This window comes from Xiphophorus couchianus, chromosome 10, assembly GCF_001444195.1.
Source record: "Xiphophorus couchianus chromosome 10, X_couchianus-1.0, whole genome shotgun sequence".
Lineage (NCBI taxonomy): Eukaryota > Metazoa > Chordata > Actinopteri > Cyprinodontiformes > Poeciliidae > Xiphophorus > Xiphophorus couchianus.
The window spans coordinates 1,713,094-1,739,122 of record NC_040237.1 but is presented as its reverse complement, the minus strand read 5'-3'; the positions used below and the strand labels follow the sequence as shown (position 1 = coordinate 1,739,122).

General features: G+C 37.3%; 1 protein-coding gene across 1 annotated transcript; it reads right to left on the bottom strand.

Moving 5' to 3' along the window:
• Positions 1 to 170: 170 nt before the first annotated feature.
• gfra1b (gdnf family receptor alpha 1b) lies at positions 171 to 25,276 on the bottom strand. Its single transcript, XM_028029010.1, has 10 exons — positions 24,664 to 25,276; positions 24,099 to 24,407; positions 21,855 to 21,938; positions 10,500 to 10,678; positions 10,075 to 10,247; positions 8,425 to 8,534; positions 6,237 to 6,371; positions 4,826 to 5,019; positions 2,061 to 2,108; positions 171 to 1,437 (listed from the first exon to the last, which is right to left on the bottom strand). The coding sequence occupies exons 1-10, from the start codon at positions 24,698 to 24,700 to the stop codon at positions 1,297 to 1,299; spliced, it is 1,410 nt and encodes a 469-aa protein (XP_027884811.1). The 5' UTR covers positions 24,701 to 25,276; the 3' UTR covers positions 171 to 1,296.
• Positions 25,277 to 26,029: the final 753 nt, after the last annotated feature.

Below are 26,029 nucleotides of genomic sequence, written 5' to 3'. Positions count from 1 at the left end.
ATTATTAAACAATATGCTTTTTTAAAATCTCAAAACAAAAATCTATTCAAAAAACCTCTTATGCTCTCCATCTTGGATCAATTCATTATAGGTAGACTGTTGTTCAGTTGTCAACAGAGATCACACATCAGTAATTACAACAGACACATTGCATTTTTAGAAATGCTAAAGATGTTTAGAAATGAGCCTTTATTGTGTTGTACATTCTTTAAAAGTCTGTGTTAATTCGAGCCATTTAGTACAAACTAAGTATGTGTTTTTATCTTTCTGTCCCTTCAGACCAGCTCTAATTGCAGGCAATTAATGTCTGCTGGCTTTTGTCTTTTGACATTAACTCTGCTTGTGGGTATTTACACATTGTTTATTCATCAAACCCTTGTTCCCTTTGCTCTTTACAAAGAAATAATAACGTGAAAAAAAAATAGAAGTGTGTGGTCCTCGAATTTCTGGATGAGACCAGTGCCATTTTTTTTATTTCTTTGTAAATTCTATGGATTGTGTTTACAAATACTTTGATACCTAAGAGAAATGATGCACTTTTCCATCAAAATATATTCACAAACAAAGTCAAATCTGTAACCACGTGAGAAAAGAAGCACATCTCATCACATCTCATAAATCACAATTAGGCTGGATAATGCTGACCTCAGTCACCTGTACTAATTTACACTCTCTAAATGTTACAGACAATATTCTTTACAAGCTAACAGCAGCATACTGGAACAGAGTTTGCACCTGTATATTTCTATGCACAAAGTGAGGTGTGTACATGATAAAAGCCACAAACCACCTTGACGACCAGATCTACAGAGCTGCTCTATAGCTAACGCCAAACATGTAGAAGAAAACGCTGTTGCGGACTTTTTGGCAGATTCGTCTTTGTCGTTGTTAGATTTTCAGACAAAATGGACGTTTGAATGACCTCATTAATAATCATAATCCAATGCATCTATGAAATGTGTCGTATGTCCATGGTTTTCCCATTTGCTTCTCACATGTTTAGATTTTCGCTTGCCCGCAGCTACAACAAATCAAGCAGAGAATGCATGATTTCATGCTCGAAGCAGTTTTCACCTGCACTGCACTCAGTCAAATATGCAGAGTCTTTGCAAATGACTTCCACAGGGCTTTGGAAGGCAAATGAGCTGACATCTCAGTGTCAGTCGTCCACAAATCTGACCCACGAGCGGCTATGATTTCAGAAAAACCTTGAGGTTCCAGTTCGGTGAGTGTCTGAATTAAAATGACTTTGATTGCGTCTTAAGACCAGAAAGGTTGACCTCCAGTTCTTGGCTCCTACAGAAGCAGAAAACCTTTGAGCTGTAATGCTGTTGAGGCCACCGAGAGGACTAAAGTTGAGAGATGCAAGGAGTTCAGTTCAGATGATGAACTTCCAGCGATGGCATTCAAAGTGCCAGATTCATCCAGCTGGTGGTTCTGAAGAAAGAAAGAAAAAAAATCAATGTGGTATGTCAGTTTACTTACAATATTTTGCAGTATTAACACCACTTTAATTTTTTTCTACATCACCATTAAGCTCAATCTATTTTCTTGGGATTTCATGTGAAGTTAAAACAATAAATGGTTTCAAAGTTCTTTTCAAAAATCCTGGCATGAATTTGTAATCAAATCCCTTTACTTTGATACGCCTTACTAAATCCAGCAGACCCAGATAAAGTCACCTAAACAGAATCCGGTAAAAATCAAGCTTTCATTTAAAACCCACAGATGTTTGTTAGAGAACGTTTTTGTCAACCAAGAAATGCAATAATTGAAGATGTTGAGAAGTTAAAAGAAAAATGTAAAATGTTATTTTTTTAACCTTTAATTTAACCTGGAGAGTTGTTAAGAACAGTTTCTATTTTACAATAATGACCTGGTGGGGAAGGAAACATAGAAAAGCAGCTTAAATGACAGTTAAAAGACTGGATAGACACATATAGAGAATGAAATGTAACACTTAATATTTTAGCTGAAACTCTAATAAAAATATTGACCCAGGATTGTTTGGTCTTATGGGAACCATAGAACCTTCAAGCGCTTAATAAAACGAGTCTTACCGGACAAAAAGCTGCTTTTGCTGTTTGATTTGAGACCAGATTTTGGACCTTGAAGGGAGAAAAAAAAAGAAAAACAGAAGTGAGGAGGTAGAAACACGTTAAATTTGATTTCTGTTTTTATGACGTTCTCCACAGGCCGACTGAGGGCAATGAAAAACGATACGATACAAACCACAGACCGTTTTATCCCCACAAAACTCTGTTGGTGTAAACCTTTGGTGCAATTTTCCCTCTGCCTGTTCGTGCCAGCTCAAGGTTACATCAGTTTGTTACATTAAAACTTTTTTCAGTTTCCTCAAAACCTTTACATTTATATATATATATATATATATAAAAAACGTTATTTGCACATACAAATAGATAAACAAAATAAAATACTACCTCATAGATACAGTGTTTGGGTGCAGAAAATGATAAGAGGAAGCTGCTGAGGTTTGGAAACAGAATAAACACCATGTGGTGATTTTTAAGGAGAAAAATCCTACAAACCAGGGTTATGGAGAAGAATGATTAATTGCTGTATTGGAGGTCTTTCCTCCTAAAGGATGCTTTACGGGTGATAAATCATATCGCTATTAAAAGCCAATATGATAGATTGTTTCGGTTAGAGGAGGCTCTGTGATATGATCTCATTTCTAAGAAAAGAGCCCCAAAGTATTTATCAGGAGAGAATAGCAGATATCGTGAGTGTGTTGATCGAGCCAAAATCTGTCCAAAGGGGTTGCATCGGATTCTGAGACAGTTAAGCAAAATTAAGTACAAATAAAAATGGTGAATATACGTAGCATTTGGAATTCAGGGAACTGGATCTTTGTGAAACACAAACAAAAGTCTTGACATGATGCAGTGGGTTTTAAAAGCGCACATACCTCTGATATAATGCCAGATTCTGGTGGTGTAAATTAAAGTGACATTAAAACTTGTACAACTCAACTGACAAATATGCAAATCTGTTGGGAGGAATAAAGGTGTAATCACCTGGTTGCATAAGGATTCATAGCCTTAAACTAATACTTTGTTCCATCTTTGGACTGAATTTCAGCATTCATTCTTCTATATTACACCTTAATAACTGGTAATAATTATCCATGTCATCTTACAAAAGTTCTAAAAATCTGTCATACTCTTGTCAACATACCTCTTCAGGTGACTCCAACAGATTTTCTGTCAGAATTAGCTCTAATCTCTGGTTAGGCCACCCCAAAATTTTCATTTTATTCTGGTTTTCATTCATTTGGATGTATGTTTGGTCCCACTGTAACACTGAAAAGCAAAATTAAGTTTCATCTCCATATTTCTTGCAACCAACTGAAGGTTTTAGATCAAAACTGATGAACACATTGAACTGTTCATATTTAACAAAATGATCTATACAAAAAGCCCAGTTAACTCTGAAGAAAAGTAACCTAAGAGCATGATGCTACCATGGTGATGTGCAGCGTTGATTCTTTGCCACCCCTGCTTATCGAAAGTTCAGTTTTAGTTCCATCAGACTGTAACACATCTGTATGGTTTTTAGGGTGAATTTTAGCCATGGCTGAATGTTTTGAAACAAAGGTTTCTGTCTTGGAATCCTGTTCCAGGAGATTTCCATCAAATGGACAACACAACCAGTACTGGGAAGAAAAAACAAACTTCTAGCTTTTGTAACATCACAGTTGTCTAATCTTTTCTTTAATCATTGTGATCTTTTGAAACTTAGATTTAACGAGGTGTTCATACAATTTTGAGATCCTCCATATCTTGGTATTAAAGCTGCACTGTGCAGGTAATGACAGCACTGTACAGACAGAAAGGTTTTTCTTCACTTTGACTTGCACAGTGACCTATGAACTGAATGCCAAACAAAGTTGAATTAAGACCCAAACTAAGAAATATCTAGCACAAAATAAAACATGACAATTATTGTTTTTCAGTTTTTTGCAAACAAGATACAAACAAAATAAATAGAAAATGCCACTCACTTGTCATGGCATTGTTTGTTTAGAGACTTAAGAATATGACGTCATTTAAGTAGATTTTAAAGGTGCTTTGTGTCTATTACGCTCTATTAGGCGCTGATAAACTGTGATTATATGACCATTTATCTTGCCATACAACTCTTCCTCGCTCTGCCATCAGTTCAGAATTTTTAGAATTTAAAAATGTACTAAATAGCAACTGAAAATTTGAGTTTTGGGAATTCAGACACCTTTAATTTGATCATGTAAGAGCACTGATGAGTGAGAACAAGTTAAAAAAACTCTAGACTAGTGTCCTTTCCAATAACTGACCTTCCAGTATTGAGGGGGGAAAATATGAGGGAGATCCTTTTGACTTTAACTCCCGCCTGCACACTAACACTGTCACAAATAGACTGAGCCTTCAGGCCATTTCTGAGGTTACTGAGGCATCCAATTAGCTTTGACGTGACAGCTTCAGAAAATGTGACTCCACATTGACATATCCACTTTCTGCCCAGGAGGCGGGATTCTGTGCATGCCGTTATAAAACCTTCCCTGATCTATCACAGTGACGGATTCAGACATTTGACAGTCAAACTGAAGCTCTGAATGGATTTCTTAGTGACCTCCTAAGGTCTGATGTTGGGATGAGGCATTTTCATTTCCAAGTTCGGGGAAGTTTCTAAAGCTTTGCAAACAGAATGCCAAGTACCAAGTCCTGATAAGGCATTCCCAACGTTCTATTTTCATTAAACATTTCAGCAAAAATAGATTTAAATGTTTCTGTACAGCAAAATTGAAGATTTTCTTTTCAAACCTTACCTGCAAGGGTCCACAAATGTGATACGAGTCACTATTGGCGCCCAGCTGGTTCACGTCTGTCAGGACGTCCATAACACTGTTTGTCCAAGCTTTACCCCTACGAGTGACGCTTGGCTCTACAGTGGGTTGAATGGGGGGTTGGGGTTGCCATACTCCAACATCAGTACCATTACCAAATGCCTTTATGGCATTACCTAAACAAGAAGAAAGTATTGATCCTATTGACTTTCTGAACAGAACAAATGGAGCATGTCAGGGAAATAGAAAACAGAGCAGATGTGGGACAAAATGTACACCAAATAGCATGATTTTCATTCAGCTGTGTTTGGTATGATGGACTAATACAATTGTATCATAGTTGGCGATTTAAAAAGTCTAAGTAATAAAAACAGACTACCTAAACATATGTAGAGATAAATAGGGTTATGTACTCACACAACTTTTATGGTTACAAAAGCTTTCAGTGTACTTCTATGTACTAGACTAACACAAAGTAGTGCATAATTGTGAAGTGGAAGTTTTCAAAGTTTTCTTGTAGCTAGTAACAAAAATAGGGTGATTTGTTTTCATTTGTGTTTGCATCACCTGTGTTTGCTGAACAGGTCTTGCTATATTTGGTTTCATTAGAAAGTTCTTGGCATGTTTATTGCATTTTTGTAGTTATCTTTTAGATTTGTCAGGCGTTTTCCCTTTAGTCCTAAATCTGTTTTACTCTGTTCAGCCCCTTGTGTGTTAATTATTCACCTTTAGTCAGTCTCCATCCTTCTCTCACAGCTGCACCCTGTTTCCAATCAGCCACCTGTCTCTTGTCAGTAATCAAACTCACCCCTATTTAAGCCTCTCAGTTTCTGCTGTTACCTTCTTCATTTTTCTCTTCCCTCGTCTCTCATGGTCCATTGCATTTCTGCTGGTTCCTGATCTTGTTCTGTTGCTTTTTGTGTTTTTAATATAAAGGAACTTTCACTTTATGTTCTGCCTGTGTTTGGATCTATCATAAAATCAAAACATGACAAGAAACAATGTTTTGACTTATATCTTTACCAGCTCTGCTCATTTAGACACTAAAATGTTTCCCCTTTCTTCCAACATTGAACTCGGTGAGACTAGATGTGAACGTTGAGTTTTGAAGGATTTCCACAAATTCTCAATTAGATTCTGGTTGGCTGGGCCATTCTAGCTGTCCCTTTTAGTAAAGTGAGGGAACCAATAAATCCCACACTTTTCATATTTTTTTTGTAGAACATTATCACGTTACAATTATTCACTACTTACTTAATGTTGCTCTATCACATAAAATCTCCCGAAGCATATAGAAAAAAGCTAACTTGGCTCAACCTGTAAAAGTTTGGGGACTATAAATACTTTAGCAAAGCATTGTACATGTTACGGAAATCAGAATGCTGGAACTCACGGAGACATCGATTGTTGGTGAAGAACTCAGCGAATTTATCACAGTCTGGCTTGCTGTTCCCACTGCTGCTGCAGTCACACCACGGCGACAGGCTAATGCCAGAAGACCGCACATAATTGGGAGTCATCACTGTACCTGCAGCATAAAGCAGAATAGGACCCCTGTTAGTCATTGCTACTTCAGTTGAAACCATTTAATAGGGCACTTGTGGTTTAGCAGGAACTTTTTTGGCCTTTTATGCGTAATTAAAATGTTCAGGTCAGCCAGTGAGAGTGGGCTTACTCTGTGTTATAAGGAGCTTTTACTCCATTTACTACATCCAGGGAAATTGCAGTGAGTGATAAAATGATAAAATTCCTTAGTAAGCCGTAATATCAAGCAAAGACTAATTGTCTGCATTTTTGAAGGAAGTTTGAGGCCGAGTAGGTTCGGTTTCTGCAATTACAAGCAGATTCTGTGGTGGAGCGTCAGGAACCTGTCGGGTGGGAGCATTAGAGGGAATAAACTGTGTGAAACATGATATCGGTGGTGTAGATTGAAATTTCTGCCTGTTGAGACTGCAATTGGCCTCCGTTGCACTGTGTTCAAATCTCATTTCAAAAACTCTGTGGGACGTCATTTTCCTTTCTGCGTAATGAAACCCCCTGATGAAAGGAAGACTGGAACAAGATCTGTTACTGCACAATGAGCTGCAGTGAAATGTTCGCACTGCAGCGTTGCTTTAATAAAAGGTGTTTGCCAGCCTAGCTCATCAGCTAGTTTAACCTTTCCTCTGCAGAATACACACAGGCTAAATTGCTTGGCTTTTCAATGAGCACCTGTAAATGATCTGTTATATGTATGTAGTCTGCATATGATTGTGTAGAAGAATGCATCAACTATGCGAGAAAGTTGTTGAAAAAACAAATAAGGATTATTAGTTAGCATCATAATGTGGTTGTTAGGAATAGTCTCAATCTTTTTAGTGCAAGAAAGTATAAAAAATAACTTTGCTCACTCTGTTATTTTGGCACTCTGGTCAAGATGTGAAAAGTAGGGTCCTTACTCTTCAAAATGAGTGAAAACAGAGAACATGGCAAGATGACATATGTGTGTTGATTTACAAATGGTTAAAATAGCTATTAACCTAAGTAAGAAACAAGTTTAAAACAAGTAAAGTTGTAGCACACAAGGTTGGGTGAGGATTCAAGTATAAAGTTTCATGTCCACTGAGAAAAGTAGTTAAAGAAGATGAACAAATTTCAAAGGGGGCACTAATGGGGTCCATAACAGCAATCTGGATACATTTACATGCCAGTTAGAAGACAACTTTTCATCCCTACCATCACTGACATAAACAGGTGGAGTCTGACAAACTCTACTGGTACTTTAGCTGGAAATTGTGTGTTTTATTCTGGTAAGACTAAAATTGATCAAAGGACAAATGCGTGTAAAACCACTCTGATCCCATTCTAAAGTTTGATGGAGAATCTGAGAAACTTCTAAAAATGCACAGGAGATTGGACTTTTTACAAATGCCACATTTTAACGAAAATCCCCTCTCTGTATGCTTCAACATTATGAGTAAGGGGTTGATATAAGTATTAGCCGGACTGTGCATAATTGTGTTGTAGAGTTAAACCAGAAATTTACATACAGTGAATAGACACTTACACCATTTGTTCCTCACCATCTAAAGGTAAAACAGACCAAACTTCTTTTGTTCTAGGTCAGTTAGAATAACCAAAATGATTTCTATTTGCAAACTGCCTCGATACTGAGGGAAAGAACATGTCAGAGATTCATTTAACGTCTTCAAAATCAGAAGACATGCAGAATGAATAATACCTGTTCAAACATTGGAGGAAAGTCCAGCTGATGATGATATATTGGGTTTGAAAACTTCTGATAGGTTAACTGAGACATTTGAGGAAATTGGATGCTAACCTGTGGATGTATTTTAAGGCTACACCTGGAACACAGTGACTTCTTGTTTGACGATGACAGAGTATTTTGTACATAGCATTTTATTCCACACTGAAACATTGTACAAAAATATAAGATTTTTCTAAAATGTTTAATGTGAGGTTGTGCTACAGTGTTTCACATTTTTAACAGGTGTGGCAATACTTGAGAGCACAGTTCAGTAAGATGACGGGTCCTTGATGAAAAATATGTCCAATACATCTATGGACTACGAAGAACTTACCAATAAGACCTGAATAGGAGAGCAGACAGTTGGCGTAGTTCTCTAGAAGACAGCCAGATATGGAACCAGCTTCTGGCTGACAGTTGCTGAGAAAGTCTGCCAGCCTTGATCTATCAGCAATGGAGAAACACGACACATGTTGTCAATGAAAGCTTCTTAAAACAATGTTTTCTTTTGCCCTAATTCTGAAATCACTCTCAAAGAAAGATCTAGTAGAACGGCTCTTTAGAGTTTAGGGTGAATCTCTCATGAGCAGAATCAGTTTGCTCATGTTTAAACAAGATACAATGTAAAGATTGAGTGATCAATCAGATCAAGCTGGACATAACTCCATTAAGTGTTTGTATCTACAGAACTGGACAAGTTTTCACTGAACATTTTTTTGCTGCACACTGAAGCTGAAAATTATTCTTACCCCTCAGTGGGGAAATTCACAACGTATCTAGAGCAAAGTGACGGCTAATGGCGTATGTTGGATACGCCAACATACACATAACCCTAACAATAAAAAAGTGTAATGAAGATGAAAAATTATTCAGTTTTGCAATAAATAGAAAAATGTGTTCTAAATAATGCAAATAAAGTAAACTTTTCTTACTGTGTTTGAACTTTGCTTCTATATTAGTGCAATTTTCATATGCGTGGCAGATTTAGTCTTAATCTTTCAATTTTACCATCATGTTTTATTTTTCTGACTGGAACTAATCATTTTGAAGTGGTTCATCCCAAGTTCTAACGTGAATCTGATGGAGGGAGCAGACAGAATGCCTAAAACTGCCAGGAGAATGAACAATTTTGTGCTTAGCTATATATGGTTGAGATGATACACTCAGTTTGACCTCCGTGTGTTGAATAAAATATTTGTGCTGAAAACTATCTTTAAGGTCAAAGGTTAGGATACTTCATGCGGAAGATTTAAGATGACACTGAGAGAAAGAGCAGGGAATGATGCTGAAAAAACAAACTCTGGTTTGGTTTAGTTCTTCAGTGATATATTTACTACATCATGTTGCAGACTTCAGAGTAGCAACACAGGAAATCTTGTATGTTGACAATTACAAGTGTATATATACATTCACTAGCCACTTTATTAGCTAAACTTGATCAACCACATGATAGCAAATCAAAGCATTTAGACATCTACAGGGACGTAATGGAGACAACTTGCTCAAATTCAAACCAAGCTTGAGATGGTGAAGAAGTTAAGTGACTTTGAATGCGACAGGGTTGTTGGTGCTATGTGTCCTGGTCTGCCCACAAATACAGATTGCAAAAAACCTGGCTCGATGAGTTTTAAACTTAGTGGCGACACACAATTTGGCCCCCCTTTAGTAAGAGTTGAGCATCATTTAAAAGCCACAGCCCACCTAAATCATGTCCATCACTTTTTGATCTCAGTTTAAACATCTTCTCCATGCTTTCTCTTCTCCACTAATAACCCCCAACTGGTTTCTTGAACTGTGGTGGAACAGGAGATTCACATTGTGTATGTGCTGCTGACAAATCTGCAGCAACTTCTGGCAAATGCTTAAATCTATGCCATGAAGAATTAAGGCAGTGTTGAAGGCAAAAGGAAATCCAACCCAGAACCAGCAAGGTGCAGAAGAGGATTCAGTTAACATTTAACCCTGTTAAAGATTCCTGTTTTACCTGCAGATGTAGTTAGTCTTGCATGTGTTTTGCAGAGAAAGACAGTTGGGCTTGTCTTTATCCTCGTAGGAGCAAATCGGTACGATGGTTTGTCTTCTGCGTTCTGCACAAGCCATCTGATCTCCCGCTGGACAGGAGCAAAACAGCATCCCGTAGCTGTGCTTGGGTGGAACCTTGATTTTGGAACAAACAGAAAACATCAAAGTGTCAACATGAAACAGCGTTTTTTTAGTAATGTACTGCGGCATACAGAGCTACAACATTTTCCCAGCTGAGACATTTACAAAGACACTGCGTTGAAAGTGAAATCCTATTTAGAATTGTGTTAGAAGCAAGTTTTTGATAATTTTGAGAAATGTTAGGCTGACCGTCAGACATCAAAATCGGAGACAATAAAAGCTCTTAAACCTGGCATGCTTAATTACCTTGTCAAAGAACTGTCGTAGAGCCTTGTGGCACTTGCGCTTGTTGCAGACCTCAGACGCAGACACCCTGCTAGTGCAGGGGTTGATATAAGCAGAGCGGTATTTCTTACAGGTGTCGTTCAGGTTACAGGCTTTGGCAGCACTCAGACAGTTGTTCTCCTTTGTGGATGCAGGCTCAGCTGGGACAGAAAAAATGGAATGTTTTGATTCTAGGCTTTCTTGAAGCATGCTATAACAGAGTAGTGCATAATGTTGAAGTGAAAGGAAAATGATAGACTGCACAATTTCACAGTTACAAGTACTATTTCCTTGCAGCAAGAAGGTCCTGTGTTTGCATCTCAACCTGGAGTATATTATGTGTGGGTTCTACAGTTAAAAAAAATCTATGTTAGGTCAGTTTGACTCCCTATTTTTTTTCTGCCTCATTAAGGATATCACTAACTCCACATAACTTCAACTCTAATCACAAGTTTACATAATTCATCAGGAGAATGGATGTTATGTTAATTTTAGCCTTATTGTTACCTTTCAGGTTGGAATGACAACAACTTTAGTTGCTAATTTCAACAAATTTCTAAAACTCCAGCTTCTTTTTTTTTTTGGCCATCGTTTGGTTTTTGAATCTATCGCGCAAAATTTGAATTGTGTGGATGTTGACATTCAGACAAAAGAAAAATGGTAAGGTTGTTTGAGAACAACAGAAACACAGAACCAATGGTAAAGGAAAGTGGTGACAAGATCAAGGTGGATGGATGGAATAATGAAGTAGGATTATATCAGTTTTACCTCAACTCACAGCTGAAAGGTTGAAATCTGAACGTTCCAACAGGACAATGATTCCAAACACAACAAAATTACTTTTGGAATGTAAAAAAATCAGGCTTCCATTAAGCTTCTGGTCTTTATAGTGTACCTTAAGCCTTGAAAGTTAGTGCTAAGAATATCCACAAACACAACTTCAAATTAAGCCATTTAAACATTTTCATGGTGTAATTTTGTTCTTGTTATCCATTTACATATTACAAACTCATATGGAAATAAGCTCACTCAAATTTGCTTCCATTCTGGTATGCCTGTACTTTCATCTCATAAAAAGAGCATTGTGTGGTCAACATAATGCCTCTCACTTCCTATTATTTCTCATTTATTGTAGTTAAAACCCTTTCTGCTCCACTGACTCCTGCGCAGTAGAACAAACTCTCCTCGGCCTCAACATGGAAGAATGAGCTCTATAATTTTGCTTTTTGAGGTGGAATTGAAGCGCACTGAACTCTTCAATGCACCACAGAATGAGCTACGATTAAATCTGAATACATTTTTGAACCTTGAGGTTAATCATACATTACAGAATCCATTACTTATATATGACGAGTTCTCAGAGATCTGGGCTGTGATCCTGGAGTTCTTGTTTGTGTCTCTCAGAGCAAAGGTGTGACAGCTTTACTCCAATTAAGGTGACCCCGAGGCAAAATGCACACTGCTGTTGAATTAAAGACAAACTTTTTTTTAAAGGAATTATGAAAAGACATTTGCCTGTTCATGTATACAAACTGCTAACAGAGAGAGGAGAGCGAAATCAGAAGGTGTAGGTCACAGTGGGGGTTTGTATGGAGGCATTGCACCAGAGCAGGGAACAGAAACATTTTCTTTTGGGGCATTTTTGCATTTAAAAAGGTCACCTTAATGTCATGAAGTGCCTTGCATAAGATTTCATGCTTTTTGAACTTTTCCACAATTTTCATCCATTCATGGAGAAAAAATATTCAGTGTTCAGTCATTCAGCTTTGCTTTGGTCTGGCCGGATGTTCAGAGTTTTGTCCTCTTGGACGTTTTCCTCTGGTATTGCCTCATTTTGTGCCCCATTCATCTTCTTATTAACTCTAAACAGTTTCTTTCTCTGTTGAAGAAAATCATCTGCAAAGCATGATGCTGCCACGGTCATAGTTCACCGTGGGGATAGTGTGTAAAGATTTTCACAATATAAATAGTAGACCCCCGGTTAGAGACCACAGCTGCCTTTGAATTGCTAAAATCCACAAATACTTGAGGTCATTTTCACACCTTCAGGGACTCTGAAGGGGCCGACCAATGATTCTCTCCCCATGATTTCGGCCCAAAGCATGACTCCACCACCTCCTTGCTGACGTCACAGCCGTGTTGGGACATGGTGGCTATATATACATATATATATATATATGAAACGATGATTAAGTAGGGCCCGCACCTTGGCTCAAGCCCAGGGGCCAACACCCTCCTAAATCCGGCCCTGAGTATCTGATAAAATCGTCTAGCTTATTAGAGTCTTAATATATCAACGAATGAGAAGTCACTTGTGGGTGCCTCTGTAGCACGTGAAGATGATGATAGATGTGAAAAAAAAAATCTGGCTATGAAAAACAAATCTATGCCACTCTTCTTAGGTTGCTGCCCTTGAGCAAGGCCACCACAGCAGACATAACAGGAATCTGACCCTATAGGCAACTCTCAATAGGCTGATACAAGAGATCTTTCCAATGATGTCAGTCAGGCGGGTTGAATATGGTTCCAAAATGTTGTTAATCACAGTGTCCTGGAGCAGGAATTAATTTCAGTAATGCACCGAGGGCAACATGTGAAATTATAGTTTTCCAAACTACAGTTTTTAAAATGCTTTCTAACAAAGTGAGGAGATGGAGCTGGCATTTGTCTTTTACAGTGGGGGACATAATTATTTCATCCTCCTGCTGAGTGTTCTCACTTATAACAAAATGAACAGTCTCTAATTTAGATTGTAGCTTCATTTTAATATGGAGAAAGAACTAAAAAACCCATTAAATAAAAGTTTGATTCAATTTTACAACACAGATCACACACCCCTGACTTGATGCATTATTTATATGGAGCATACCTACCTAAAGGATTCATTTCTTCCAATCCAGGAAGAATATATATATATATATATATATATATATATATATGTACTTGTGAGTTACATCAAGATTTTTTCCAGTCTGGTTGTATGTCAATTTCTTAAAAAAAATATCAACTGAAGAAAATCCTGAAAAACAAGGACCACTTTAAAAAGAACAACTACATGATGCTACCAGTGTGGACACAATAAAGATATTCCCTCGCTGAGGGTTTAGTTTCAAAGGGACAACTGTGGATAGTCTGACAAGAACATTCTCAAGCTCTTCCTTATCTTTCACTGTGTAATAAGAGCATTAGGAAAATGCAGCTATGGACTTACCCTCTTGTCTTTTTATAAGATTTAGGCATGACATTGTCCAAGAAGCTCAAGAGTGTGAGTGACCCAGAAGATAATCCCAAAGCTCTTTCTATGACTAATAATCCCACAGTAACAAGAACCATAAAAGCTTATAGGATTGGATTAAAGGATACTATGATTTCAAGCTAATGCCCAGCTCCCTACCAACATGCCTCTATCATGATTATTTGAAGTAATCATGTCTGCATGTAGCAAAGTTTAACAAATCATGCATTGCAGGTATTAAAATAAATGAAAGAGAACAAAATTTTTTGCATCATCTTTTTATATATATATACGAATAACATTATGTTATTATGTTGCTATTTTTTAAAAGAAAAAATTTAATTCTTGATAATCTAATTGAATAAAAAGCATTTCCTGTTGTGAATGAATTTATGTTAAAAATTTTAAATGCTGCATGTTCAATGCAACTTTCCCCGTGATGGACTGGCGGCCTGTTCAGCTACTACACTCACAACATTCACAAGAACCGGTCATGAAAATATTAAGATACCTCATTAAAATAGTCAATCCTTTCAAATCAGACCATATCATTATCCAATATGTTACTCTGTGAATGAGAAGTGAAGTTAATCTTTTAAACCTTTCCATCCATAAACTTCTCTTTTGTTCCTTCACAATTCAGGAAAAACAGACCCAGTACTCAGAGCCTTTCCCTCATGCTGCCCTCCTTTCTGTCAAATCTCCAGCTAGCATGTATAAATCCCCACCAGAGTCTTAATATTTATGATCAGTCTCAAGACCCATTTATTACATACACCCATGAAATTAGTGAAATCCCTCTTAGCTCCTGCTGCAACCGGTGCTCCTTAATCTTTGTGTCAGTCATTTATTCTGGAATGATATACTGTAGTATTTTTGCAGAAATTACTTGCTAGGATGGAGCACCCAACAGACACAGCAATATTGTCAGCAATAGTGGAAGTATGCGAAAGTTTCCCAAATGTTCCACTTTGTAAAACATTTAATCACTTATAGAGAATAAATCACTTGCTTTTAAAGCCAAGCAGATATTTTGTTACCTTGGTGGAACTCCACATTGTGGGATAACAGCTTCTGCTTCAGGTTTGGCTCACTAATCATGATGATGCGGTGTACTATAAGCTTGAACGGACATATGGCGCATCATCACTGCAGCATATGGGTGAGCAAGCCAAACTTTTTCACTGAGATATGCAACTTTCTGACACACTTATAAAATATGTCATTTAGGAATTCAGATGTTCCCTTGTTTTCTGACTATCAAAATACACTACTGGTAATGCATTGTAGAGCCATTTCTTTTCCTTCTCCTAGTTATAATCTAGGTTTTGTATCTTCAAATTGTGCAATTATTTTGAGAAAAGAAGAAAAAAAAAACATTTTTTGTATTTGTGAGTTCACATTTTCCCTAAAGATAACACAATTGTAATTTTTCAAAAAGGGTTGGGGTTACTTTTCACAGAAACATATTAATGCAGATGCTTTTAAATGCAACACCTAGAAGTTTGGATTTCACAAAATATAACATTTGTTTCCAATATGATTCAAAAATATGGCTGTTAAAGTACAAGAATGGTATTTTAACAGCAATAAGTTCATGGTGAAGAGAGAGCTGAGTCAAAAAGCGAAGCTCTCGATTTACCGGTCGACCTACGTTCCCACCCTCATCAATGGTCATGAGTTTTGGGTCATGACCGAAAGAACAAGATCGCGGATACGAGAGGCCGAAATGGGTTTTCTCCGCAGGGTTTCTGGGCTCTCCCTTAGAGATAGGGTGAGAAGCTCGGAAGAAAGATCTTCACTTTTGAAGACATGTCCTGTGGTTTGATGAAGCTGCAATTCCAGTGTTCAGCCATAAAGACCAGAATTACATTTGGAGAAAAAATGGGAAAGCTGCAAGCCTTAGAACGCCATGCCAACCGTGAAATACAAAGGTGGCAACATCTTATTTTTCTCTTTGAGAAACTGGTGCTCTTCTCAAAATAGATGACATTGTGAGAAAAGAACACTAAATACAAATATTGAAGTAACATCTCAAGACATTTAGCTGTGGATAAGCAGACCACCAATTTTGCTATAAAGCGTCTTAAGCAGAACGCGGTTTATGTTTTTGGAGTGGTGCTGACAAAGTCTTAATGTGTCTAATAGGAAGATGGGGGCAGGGCTAAACATGCTGGCTACAAGTGTGACTCAGTTCCACCAGTTCTGTCTGGCAAAATGGGCGGAAATCTCAACAAACTATTGTGCGAAACTTGTGGAAGGATATCCAAAACCACAAGATATCTTGTTTACATTTGGCCACAAGCCATGTAGGGGACATGGCAAACATGTAGCTCAGTGGAAAGTGTAGTTGTCAGACAAACAGAAGGGTGTAAATTTGAATCCACCCCCACCCTTCCTTTGAAGTGTCCTTGAGCAGGAAACATGACTCTAAGCTATTAATCCATACATTTGTAAATGAGTTATTGTGTAAAATTGTGTTGTGTGATATGGCTGGAAAATCCAAAATATGTGCAATATTTTTCAAATGGAACTAAGTGATCTGGTCAGTTAAAATCAAAATGTAACATACATGTAAACCGCTTTGTGAACACCTTTGGGGACACTTTACGTCAGCCGCACCAGTAAAGCTGGTCAGATTTGATGGGAAAATGAATGAAGTTAACACAGGGAAGTTCTGAAAGAAAAACTGTTGGATGCTGCAAATGACTTGAGACTTGGGTAGGGATTTACTTCCCCAAGGGAGAGGAGCACTAAACATAAACTTCAAGAAGTCTTACCACAAATGGTAAGACTTCCAAATTGCCCATCTGACTGGGCAATTTGGCAAAGAAGATAGAACAAATATGAGGAACTGATTAAGATTTTTCCCACATAAATATGTTTATGGTTGCCAAAAATATTATTGTGCATCCCTTACAGCAAACAGTACTTTGGTTTTGTATTTCTAAGCCATGGTTAGCCAATGACTGCATTTCCAATGAGTGCATACCCACTTGGCTTTCTCTACTCAGCCTGTCATGGCTCGGCCATCAGGTACATTCATCTTGGTGAGGAATTTCTGTTTTTCAAGCCATTTAACTGAGCCTTCGTCTTCCAGCACCATTTATTTATGTCAGAGTGAGAGTCAGTGAGCCAGTATGCAAATGTGCATGTGCAAGTGTGTGTGCAAGCTGAAGTTAATGTTAAAAATTGTATTGGCTAAATAATGTTCTTGGCGTGACTTATTTTAAGTAGTCAGTTTTGCTTAAATTAACTCAATTTGTGTGTTAGCTCACGTTGAGCTCTTGGAAAAGCAAATTCTGCGTTCTAATATGTTTTTGGATTACAAAGCACAATTTGAGCTCGATCCTCTGGAGTACTTGGCAGGTAAAAACATTGGCTTCATACAAGCAGCACGATGTACTGCAATGTATGAAATTTCAGCTGCAGTGTTAAAACATCAGAGCATGCACAACAGTTGTTTTCTACCTCTGAGGCTCATTTAACTTTTCCTAATATTGAAGTGAGAAAAGAAGTACGAATCAGGAAAATACTAATCTAATGATCTACTTATGTTTATATGCACAGTTCACATGCACACTGGACCAGTATGAAAATCTCATGCTTTGGAAGATGTATCTTCCAAAGCATGAGATTTTCTAGTTCAGAGACCTAGAAAATCCAGATTATTTTAGAGATGCTTGCTGGAAAGATAATCAAGCCGAGCTTCATTTATTGCTCAGTAACTCAGATTACTGATCAAATATGAAGTAAGCACCGTAGTTCATGATTGTGTCAACCTCTGTGATTTCCTCAAGGAGAAAACGGCATTTTTCTCTATTGAAATTGGATTAAAAAAGGTAAACCATCTAAAACGTAATGGTATCAAATGAGTGAAGAAGTACATCATTTACTCTTATGTCTATGAAAAATGTAATATAACAAGTTTAGATCCACTTAAGTAAACACATTTTAGTATCAGGTAACCAGTATGAGAATCAAAACCCTGTTTTCCAATGATGATTTTATTTATTAAGGGGGAAAACAAGCCATATGTTAAAAAATACCTTTCTAAGATTATTTTTATCCATTCACACTGGAGGGCTTTTGAGAATGATTGTTATCTTGGGAGTCATGCCACAGCATCTGAGTTGGATTTAAACCCGGTTTTGTGTATAAGAAGGTTCTATGTTCCATGTTTCTTTCTTTAATGGATCTCATTGGTGTTCACTGGGGTCCAACCCCCATTTTTAAATTCTTTCCTGTATGATACATGCCATTACCTTTTTCTCTCAACCATTCTTGATTTTCTTTAGATTGGGGTATGACGAATTGCTTTTTTTAATAGATTTTTTTGACCTACTTCATGTTGTCAGACAGGTTCTGTTAAGGTGATTTCATTATCTACTTGTCTAGCAGTAAGCAGGTTTGGATCTGGACAATTATGATAAACAACGAAATGTGGTTAATCACAGTTGTCTCATAATTTAAAGAGCCCGATTTTAAATTTAGTTTGACGCTCTGAAACACGTAACAGTGACGGTAAACACACGTGAATTCCCCAGCAAGGCGAGTTTCAGTTATGCACATGACTTCTTTTTGTAGACCTTCAACCACAACCGTCTGTCATTTTACTGAAAGGCGTAATACTGAAAGCTGCCTTTCAGTATTACGTGACTGAAATTCAGCTTTACAGATTGATTGTGTTTATTGATTTTTAAAAGATACAGCATTTAATTTCATCTGTTCCTGGAAACCATGCTTGTAGTTAGAGGTTTGGATTTCATCCTGCTGGTCTGAATTATTAATGTGATGATTACAGGACACCCAAAGTAGAAAAAACCCCACAAATTCAAATTTTACACTTCTAGAAAATTGCTTTTATTTTTCATATATTTTATGTATAACTACAGTAATACTTTTATGCAGTCGTAGGTTAATATTACAATTGAAATATATTGAATTGGTCACTTCCTGGCAACTTGGCTTGCCAGTGTCTTACCTAATTGTTTTGAAATTGCAACTATTTTCTGTTGGACCATCCCTTGATGAGATTAAACTCATAAAACAAGCATGTTTTTAAAGCTGTATTGACAGATTAAAGCAGAACAGCCCCTCCCCTACCTGTTGCTGCGCCTACCTCTCAGCAGGCTAAAAGGAGGTTACTGCACTTTTCCCTCACAAAAGACAAATTGAGGTGTTTAGAAATATTTATTTTTAAAAAAATATCCAGATATGACTTGTGAACTAAAAGAGAGTCAACCATTAGTTTTATTTAAGTAAAATATTTTTAAAACTATAGTTTGGATATAGCAACCTTCATTTTCACTCAATGCATGAACAGCAAATATACATTCCTCAATGCCAATCATTCAATCATTCAAATGATCAGTCCAGTATGTATTTTTTTTTTTGTTGCTAAAGAATAGCTAACTTCTGTTTCCCAATATAATTAATAAAGATATAAGTAAAGTTGTAACCATGTGCATTACAACAGTGTTTGGGGTCAGAAAAAATGTAGTTTGTGAAAATCAGGATTAAAAAAAAGATAATTAGTTGTTAGAAAACAAACCTTAATTACATATACAGATTCTGCCTTTTAATGGGGATTTCACTTCTCATTATTTTTTTGAAAACAACATGAATAATATAATGTAATGCTTAATTGTTCATACCTAATTGTTGATTTAAGTGTGCTTTACAATACTTTCTTTTCAACTAATTTTGGAGAAACAGAGCAACGTGTAATAGTCGAAGCACCTAGAGCCTTTGTTTTACTGAAGGATGTTTAACAACAACCATCAAGTCAATAACTCAGCTCTATCTTGAGTCATGTGTGCATTATTTTATGCTTGGCTTAGTTTCAGGCAGGAATGAGGTCACTTACGGTTAATGGACTTGTGATATCTAACCCATTAGGTGAATTATGTTTTTTTTTTTCTTTCTATTGCCACTGTGGTTGTTTACACAGCTAGAAGTTAAAATTGCTACTCATCTTCAGCTACATGACATCATAGCTTATAATGCTCATATAATATAGGTAATACATGTAATTTTTTTTGTGATAACACATAACGCTGATAAGTTACCCAGTCAGACTTCCATATTCCCAGTCACTGACTTTGATGGAATAGCACATTAGGCGTGTATCAGGTTTCCAAATGATCTCTTGATCAAGATTTCAGCATTTCTCATTTCTGCAGTGGAATAATTCCAGTTTTATGCAGCCAGATGCCTCATCTAAGCTACTTCAGGCATATAATGGTGCAGTGAAAACTGTGTAGTGAAAGTATTACATTAATATAGATTATTGATGTCTCTTGGTCATATTTTCTGTAAACCTTGAACAGTTTTAACAATATTTTTTATCATTCAGATTTCAGCATTTACATACCCTTGAATTTTTTTCCCGTTTTATTTTTTAAAACAAAAACGTCAATATATTTTATTGTAATTCTATATGTTAAACTGTCTCAAAGTACTGCGTGATTGTAAAGCAGGAGTAAAATATTGCAATGCTTTGATTGTTAGAGCCAAGACATGGCCATTTACCTACAATGGCGGGCCAAGCAAGTAGAACATTAATCAGAGAAAGAGAAAGCCAAGATGGCAAAGAATGAACCAAAACGTGTGACAGGAGGTGCTCTGTCAGGTCAGATGAGACAAAAGTCTTAACTTTTTTCACCTACATGCAAAGTAGAATATGTTGTGGAAAATAAAAACTTATATCTGCCTGGACAACTCTTAATGCTAAGACATGGTGATGGTAGTATCATGGTGGTAGCACTTTTCTTTAGCAGGAACAGGAAAGCTGGACAGAGTTGATGAGAAGATCAGTGGAGCTAAATGCATTCTGCTCAACAGACTGGGCAACAAAACAGCACAGAAGCTCTAAACATACCACAAATCTTAGGATGGATTAGATTAAATAATATTCATTTGTTAGAATGGCTTAGTCAAAGTCCAGACCAGCTATAAAATGGCAAAGAATGAGCAGAAATGTTTCAGAATTTAAAAAGCTAGTATACATAATCCAAAAGACTTGCTTATATGATTGCACATTTCCTTCCATTTCACAACTATGTCTTAATTAGTTTTTCTATGACACAAAAACCTATTAAAAAAATACATTAATGTCGGTAATGTGTGGATTTAATGTGGATGTAACATGAAAAATATATAATGTTCAAAGGAATATTTCTTTTGGCAGGCACCAAACCTCCTCATCATTTCAACATTTTTCCAGGAGAGTAATGTGGATATTAATAATGTTTTATCCACTCTGTGTTTGAAATACATTAAGACACTCAGTCATTGTATGCTGAGCAGAGTGACTCTAATATGGCAAGTTGGTTCTGCCACAGCAAGAGCCAGAAACAGCAGGAGGCAGAGCACAAGAAACGAAAAACAAGAAAAAAAAAAGCCAATTTTTTTCCCCACTGAAATAGTGGCTAGCCAGTTCAGCAGATGCATTCCTCCAGCCAGAAAGCCCAACGCTGTGGAGTGCCAAAGGGTTCTGCACATGTCACAAAGCTCTTCCTCTATCATCGCAACTGAATGCAGACAGATGGCTAATTGCTCCTCTGCGAAGCTAAATATGGGCTTGCCTAAGTGTATGCTCACAGGTCCACCGTTGATGGCTGTGGACATGTATGACATTTATATTTTCACAAAAGCAAACAAGCTTTTTTTCCTCTTTTTTTTAATCCAGGGATTCAGCTCTAACAGGTTCCTGGAACTCGCCTCTAAAAGGATGATTATTTCACAACTAGCAGATAAATGCGATGTTCAGCATTAGCGCCATGACAGCAGAAAAACACACAGGCCTCTCATCATCGCTTCGAGGGCAGGAACTCAAATATACTAAATTATTCTGCTTTGTGTACCATGGGTCACAGTGGCAGATAAAAGCTTTTGTGATGGATAATGGGCATTGAAAGCTACAGCCTGAAAACTAGGCAGCGATAGAAAAAAGAGCGGTTGTCAGAAACGGTGACGGATGTGTTGCAGTGATGTGGTGTCTTATACGGAGTGCAACTGAGAAATACCAGGGATATAAACAGTGACTTAACACCACACAAACTGAGACCTTTCGGAGGTTAAAAAAAACAACCTCTTACCAGCTATGATGGGAGCCAAGCGGAAGATGTCTGAGAGCCGGCTATTGACTGGTTCATATGGAGAGTATTCCAGTAAATCGTTACCTGCAGAACAGAACAGATTGTCAACACTGTGTGCTTGAAATTGCATGTGTGTGTGAGACAGAGAGACGGTGTGTGTTTGTCTTAATGCCATAATAGGGCCTTGACTTTCATCCTGTGGAGACGTCAGTATCTTTGGAAACGAAAGTGGATTCCCTACGGTTTTGACAAGTAACATAGCATTTTGTATGCAACCAAAATGAAGCACAATTCTGTTTATTTTATTGTCCACGTATCAGTGAAGCAGTATTTTGATTAATATAAGGAGGGACTGACAACTATTGAATACTTCAATGTTTTTTTCTTGTTGTTTACATAAAATTCACACCAGGCATTGGTAAAAACCTAAATAATCTAGACAAAACAAAACAAATGATCCCAGAAATGTAGTTATGCGACTTTGAAATAATGTGCACCTGTCATGAGAAAATATAAAATAGCTGACTCTGAATTCAAAAGCTGAAAGTATAGATCTGTGTTGCTGCAATTTGAGTCACTCGTTACTTTTTAAAATACAAAATATCAAATTAAAACGAGCTGAATGAGGGACAGTTTGACTTTATTTTTAAAATAATGCCATAAAATTACAGGCAAAGAGAAAAAAAATGACCTTATTTTCTTATGTACTAACACCCGACATACCTCAACCTTTACTTGCAAAGTGTATGCTCCTCATATAGAGTAGGGTTAATGCTTTTTCATCATATGTAATAAGAAAATGACCCCAATAACTATCTAGCTTAATCAAAAAAGGACGTCATTGCATTGTGTTACCAATGTATAAAGTTTTATATATGTTTAAAACAAATATTTCAAGAAAATTCTTGACATAAAAAAAAGATGCTGAAGTTGCTGTCATATTTACAGATTTAAATTGAAGTTCTTCTTTCAGTTTGCCTTTTGTAAAAACAAATAAAACTAAAAAAAAAAGGAAGCAGCTTGAATAATACAGCACACAAAAGACAGACTAAAGTCAGACAGTAACATGAGATGTTGCAGTTGTTTCTGGAGCGATACATTTAGGGTAATGATAATGAAACAAACGACTGTCTAACTGTAAGATGGCTCACAAAGTTAACCCAACATCCTGAGGCCGCTGGGCTCTTTAACTTATCAAGGCAAGCGTGACTTCATATGACGTGGTCTCAAGTCATTACATTCCCACTTTTGCGGAGTATTGTGTGGGTCATTTCCAGTGTCTCAATATGATTCTGGCAGCTGATGAAATCGCAACCATCACACATGAATATGTCCTTTTTGTCAAGGTTGGTGTTAGACACTGGTAGAGTGGTTCCTGCCCAAGGCTTTAAGTATTTTATAACCTGCCAGATTGGACTGAAAGGTGTCAGTTTATTTACATTTCCAACATACAGCTCTGGAAAAAAATTAAGAACCCACTGCACTGAACCTCATTGAAAACCTCATGGTTATTCCACCAAATATTGATTTCTGATCTCGGATTTCTTGAGTTAAAACATTAGTGTTGTTGTTTCTAAACGAATATGAACTTGTTTTCTTTGCATTATTTGAGGTCTGAACGCTCTGCATCTTTTTGGTTATTTTGACCATTTCTCATTTTCTGCTAATAAATACAAACTCTTTGCTTGGAATTTCAGAGACATGTTGTCAATAGTTCATAGAATAAAAGAACAATGTTCATTTTACTCAAACATATACATAGAAAAAGTAAAATGAGAGAAACGGATCATTTTAAGTGGTCTCTTTTTTTTCCCCCAGAGCTGTATGTTGCTATTCATTCTTCTAGCTTTGAAAAGCCAGTTGGTGTCCAAAAGTAATGTTGCAGAATTCAATATTGAATAAATTTCCCTCTCATTTCCCTCATGTGTTTACCATTGTTAGCCCAAATCTGTGACCAAGCATCTCACTCAAAACACTTCTGCTTTGACTGAGACTCCTCTCCATGTCCTACTCCATTCTGGTAGGTCATCTTACTCAAAATCTAATTCACTTAGACGAGTCAAACCTGAATTTCATTATTCTACAACGACAAAGTCTGACCGTCAGTAAACATTTGTTTCATTTGTTATTTAGATGTAGACACATGGATTGCAATGGCCAACCCTGAACTGATTGCATTTGTGCATATACAGTATATATACATATATTTGTATGCATGATGCTTCCCTTGAGTTTAAACCTCACCTTGTAAACTCTGAAATATGCTCCAAAAAATTCTGAGGCAGTTCTTCTCCTTCTTCATGCCTCTCCTGCACCTGCAGTTGTTCAGGGAGCTCTGCTTCATGGCATCTATGGCGCTGCGGCACTCGCCCTGCGCCTCGGGACCGGTGACCGCGCTGAAGTTGCTCTCCCTCCCCGCCACGCACTGCCTCATCATCCGGTACTTGGTGCTGCAGGAGTACTCCCTCTGACAATGCTCGCTGGCCTTCACACAGTCCAGACGGGCTGCGCTGGAGGCTGCGCCGCCGTCACCTTTCAAGGTGAACACCGAATCTGAGAGTCGGGACAACTCGAGTGAGGTTTGTGAGTAATTGGAAACCATTAAGCTGTTTTACGCGCGCCAGCGCTTGAAAAGGAAAATATGACCGCATGAAATATGCAGTGAAAGCTACAAACTTGATCAGTCATAACAAAAAAAAAATCAAAATAAAATAAAAATTGGATTTACAGCGAGAAAATGAAGTAAAATCAATGTGATGCAGTTCATGGAAATGTTAGGTCTAAGAAAAAAGAGGACAAAGCTACTTACCCCAAATGGATAAAATAAAGACAAAAGTTAAAATCATTGCGCTTTTTGGATGTTTTTCAGGATCTAATCAACTGTTGCTGGGATTAAAATAAACTGTGAGAAGAACTTGTCAGATTGATCCACTTTCCGTCTGGTTGCAGCTCAGGTATGTTGAAATGGCGAAGCATTGTGTTAGATCCGACAGGGACAATCCAGATTCTGGAATAAAACCACCGCCTTGTGAATCCGTCGGAGGTTTTGTTTGGTTTCCTGCAAAGCCCTCAGAACAAGTAGCCTAAGTCATGAATCAGCGCTGACTGACTGTTCCCACTCCGCTCCCCTGCTGTGCCGTCTGCTCTGACTTTGAGCAGCCGAGGCGCGCTGACCGAGTTGCGCATGAGGAGAACAAACTTTCTAAAAGCACAACAGCGAAAAGAGTCGGTGGCAGCGACTGTGGAATTTAATGAAGGTTCGGAGAAAGTTTCATTTGTCCATCAAATGCGCTTAAATTATATCCCCAACATCTGAAAAAGTAAATAAATAAAAAAATCCTCCCATGCAGAGCAGGTGAAAAGACAAAGTCTTTGATCCGGACCGTCCTCCACTCTGAGGGGAAACTGAAGGGATCGAGATGTGCAACCCATAAGATATGTGACGTCATGAGTCTTGCCTCCTACTGATCGTAATAAATCCTTTAGCATCCAGACCTGGATTTAAAAAAAACCCATCAGGACTCGATCTATTTAATTTAAGAAGCATCATCTCAGTAGTTTTGTATATGAGGAATGTTGGATTATTTTAATAATTCAGCTCAAAAAGTGAATCTCAAATGGATTCAGTATACAGAGTAATATCTTTCAAACGTTTGTTTCTGTCCAGTTTGATTGTGAAGGTTTGTAGCTTCAACAAAAAACCTAAATTCAGTTTTTATGACACCGGAATATAACAAGTCAGTAAGAAAAAGTACACAAATAACATGTATAGTCAGATCTGTGAGAACTGTGAAAGAAAATCCGTTCAAGAGTTTGGGAAGCTGGAGTCAGTACATCGCACACACAAATCCATCCATACTGCTGTTCCATTCCTCCTGTTGAATAACTCCTGAAAAAAATCAGCTAACAAGGGCTAAGAGAGCAAAGTACTGAATGTTTTCCCATTGATCTTGGGTCCTCTATGCAGATTAAGGTAAATTCAGTAAATTTTCTCGAAATCAAAGTCTTAGAGTCTGGAGGAAAATTGTGTACTTGTCATCTTGTGTTTAATCAAAGTCAGCCATCTGTTATCAGATCAACAAACTCACAATCTGTGAATCCTTAATATGCTTAACAGTTACAGCAAAGTAATTGCCTTCACATTAGTCCACCAAATCATACACTTAAGAATAAGT

Coding starts and splice junctions, on each gene's coding strand:
- gfra1b (XM_028029010.1), bottom strand. CDS start 24,700: ATGATTTTAACTTTTGTCTTTATTTTATCCATTTGGG. Junction 6,372..8,424: donor CTCCTATTCAGGTCTTATTG/GTAAGTTCTTCG, acceptor TTTATGCTGCAG/GTACAGTGATGACTCCCAAT. Junction 1,438..2,060: donor CAAAAGCAGCTTTTTGTCCG/GTAAGACTCGTT, acceptor TTCTTTCTTCAG/AACCACCAGCTGGATGAATC.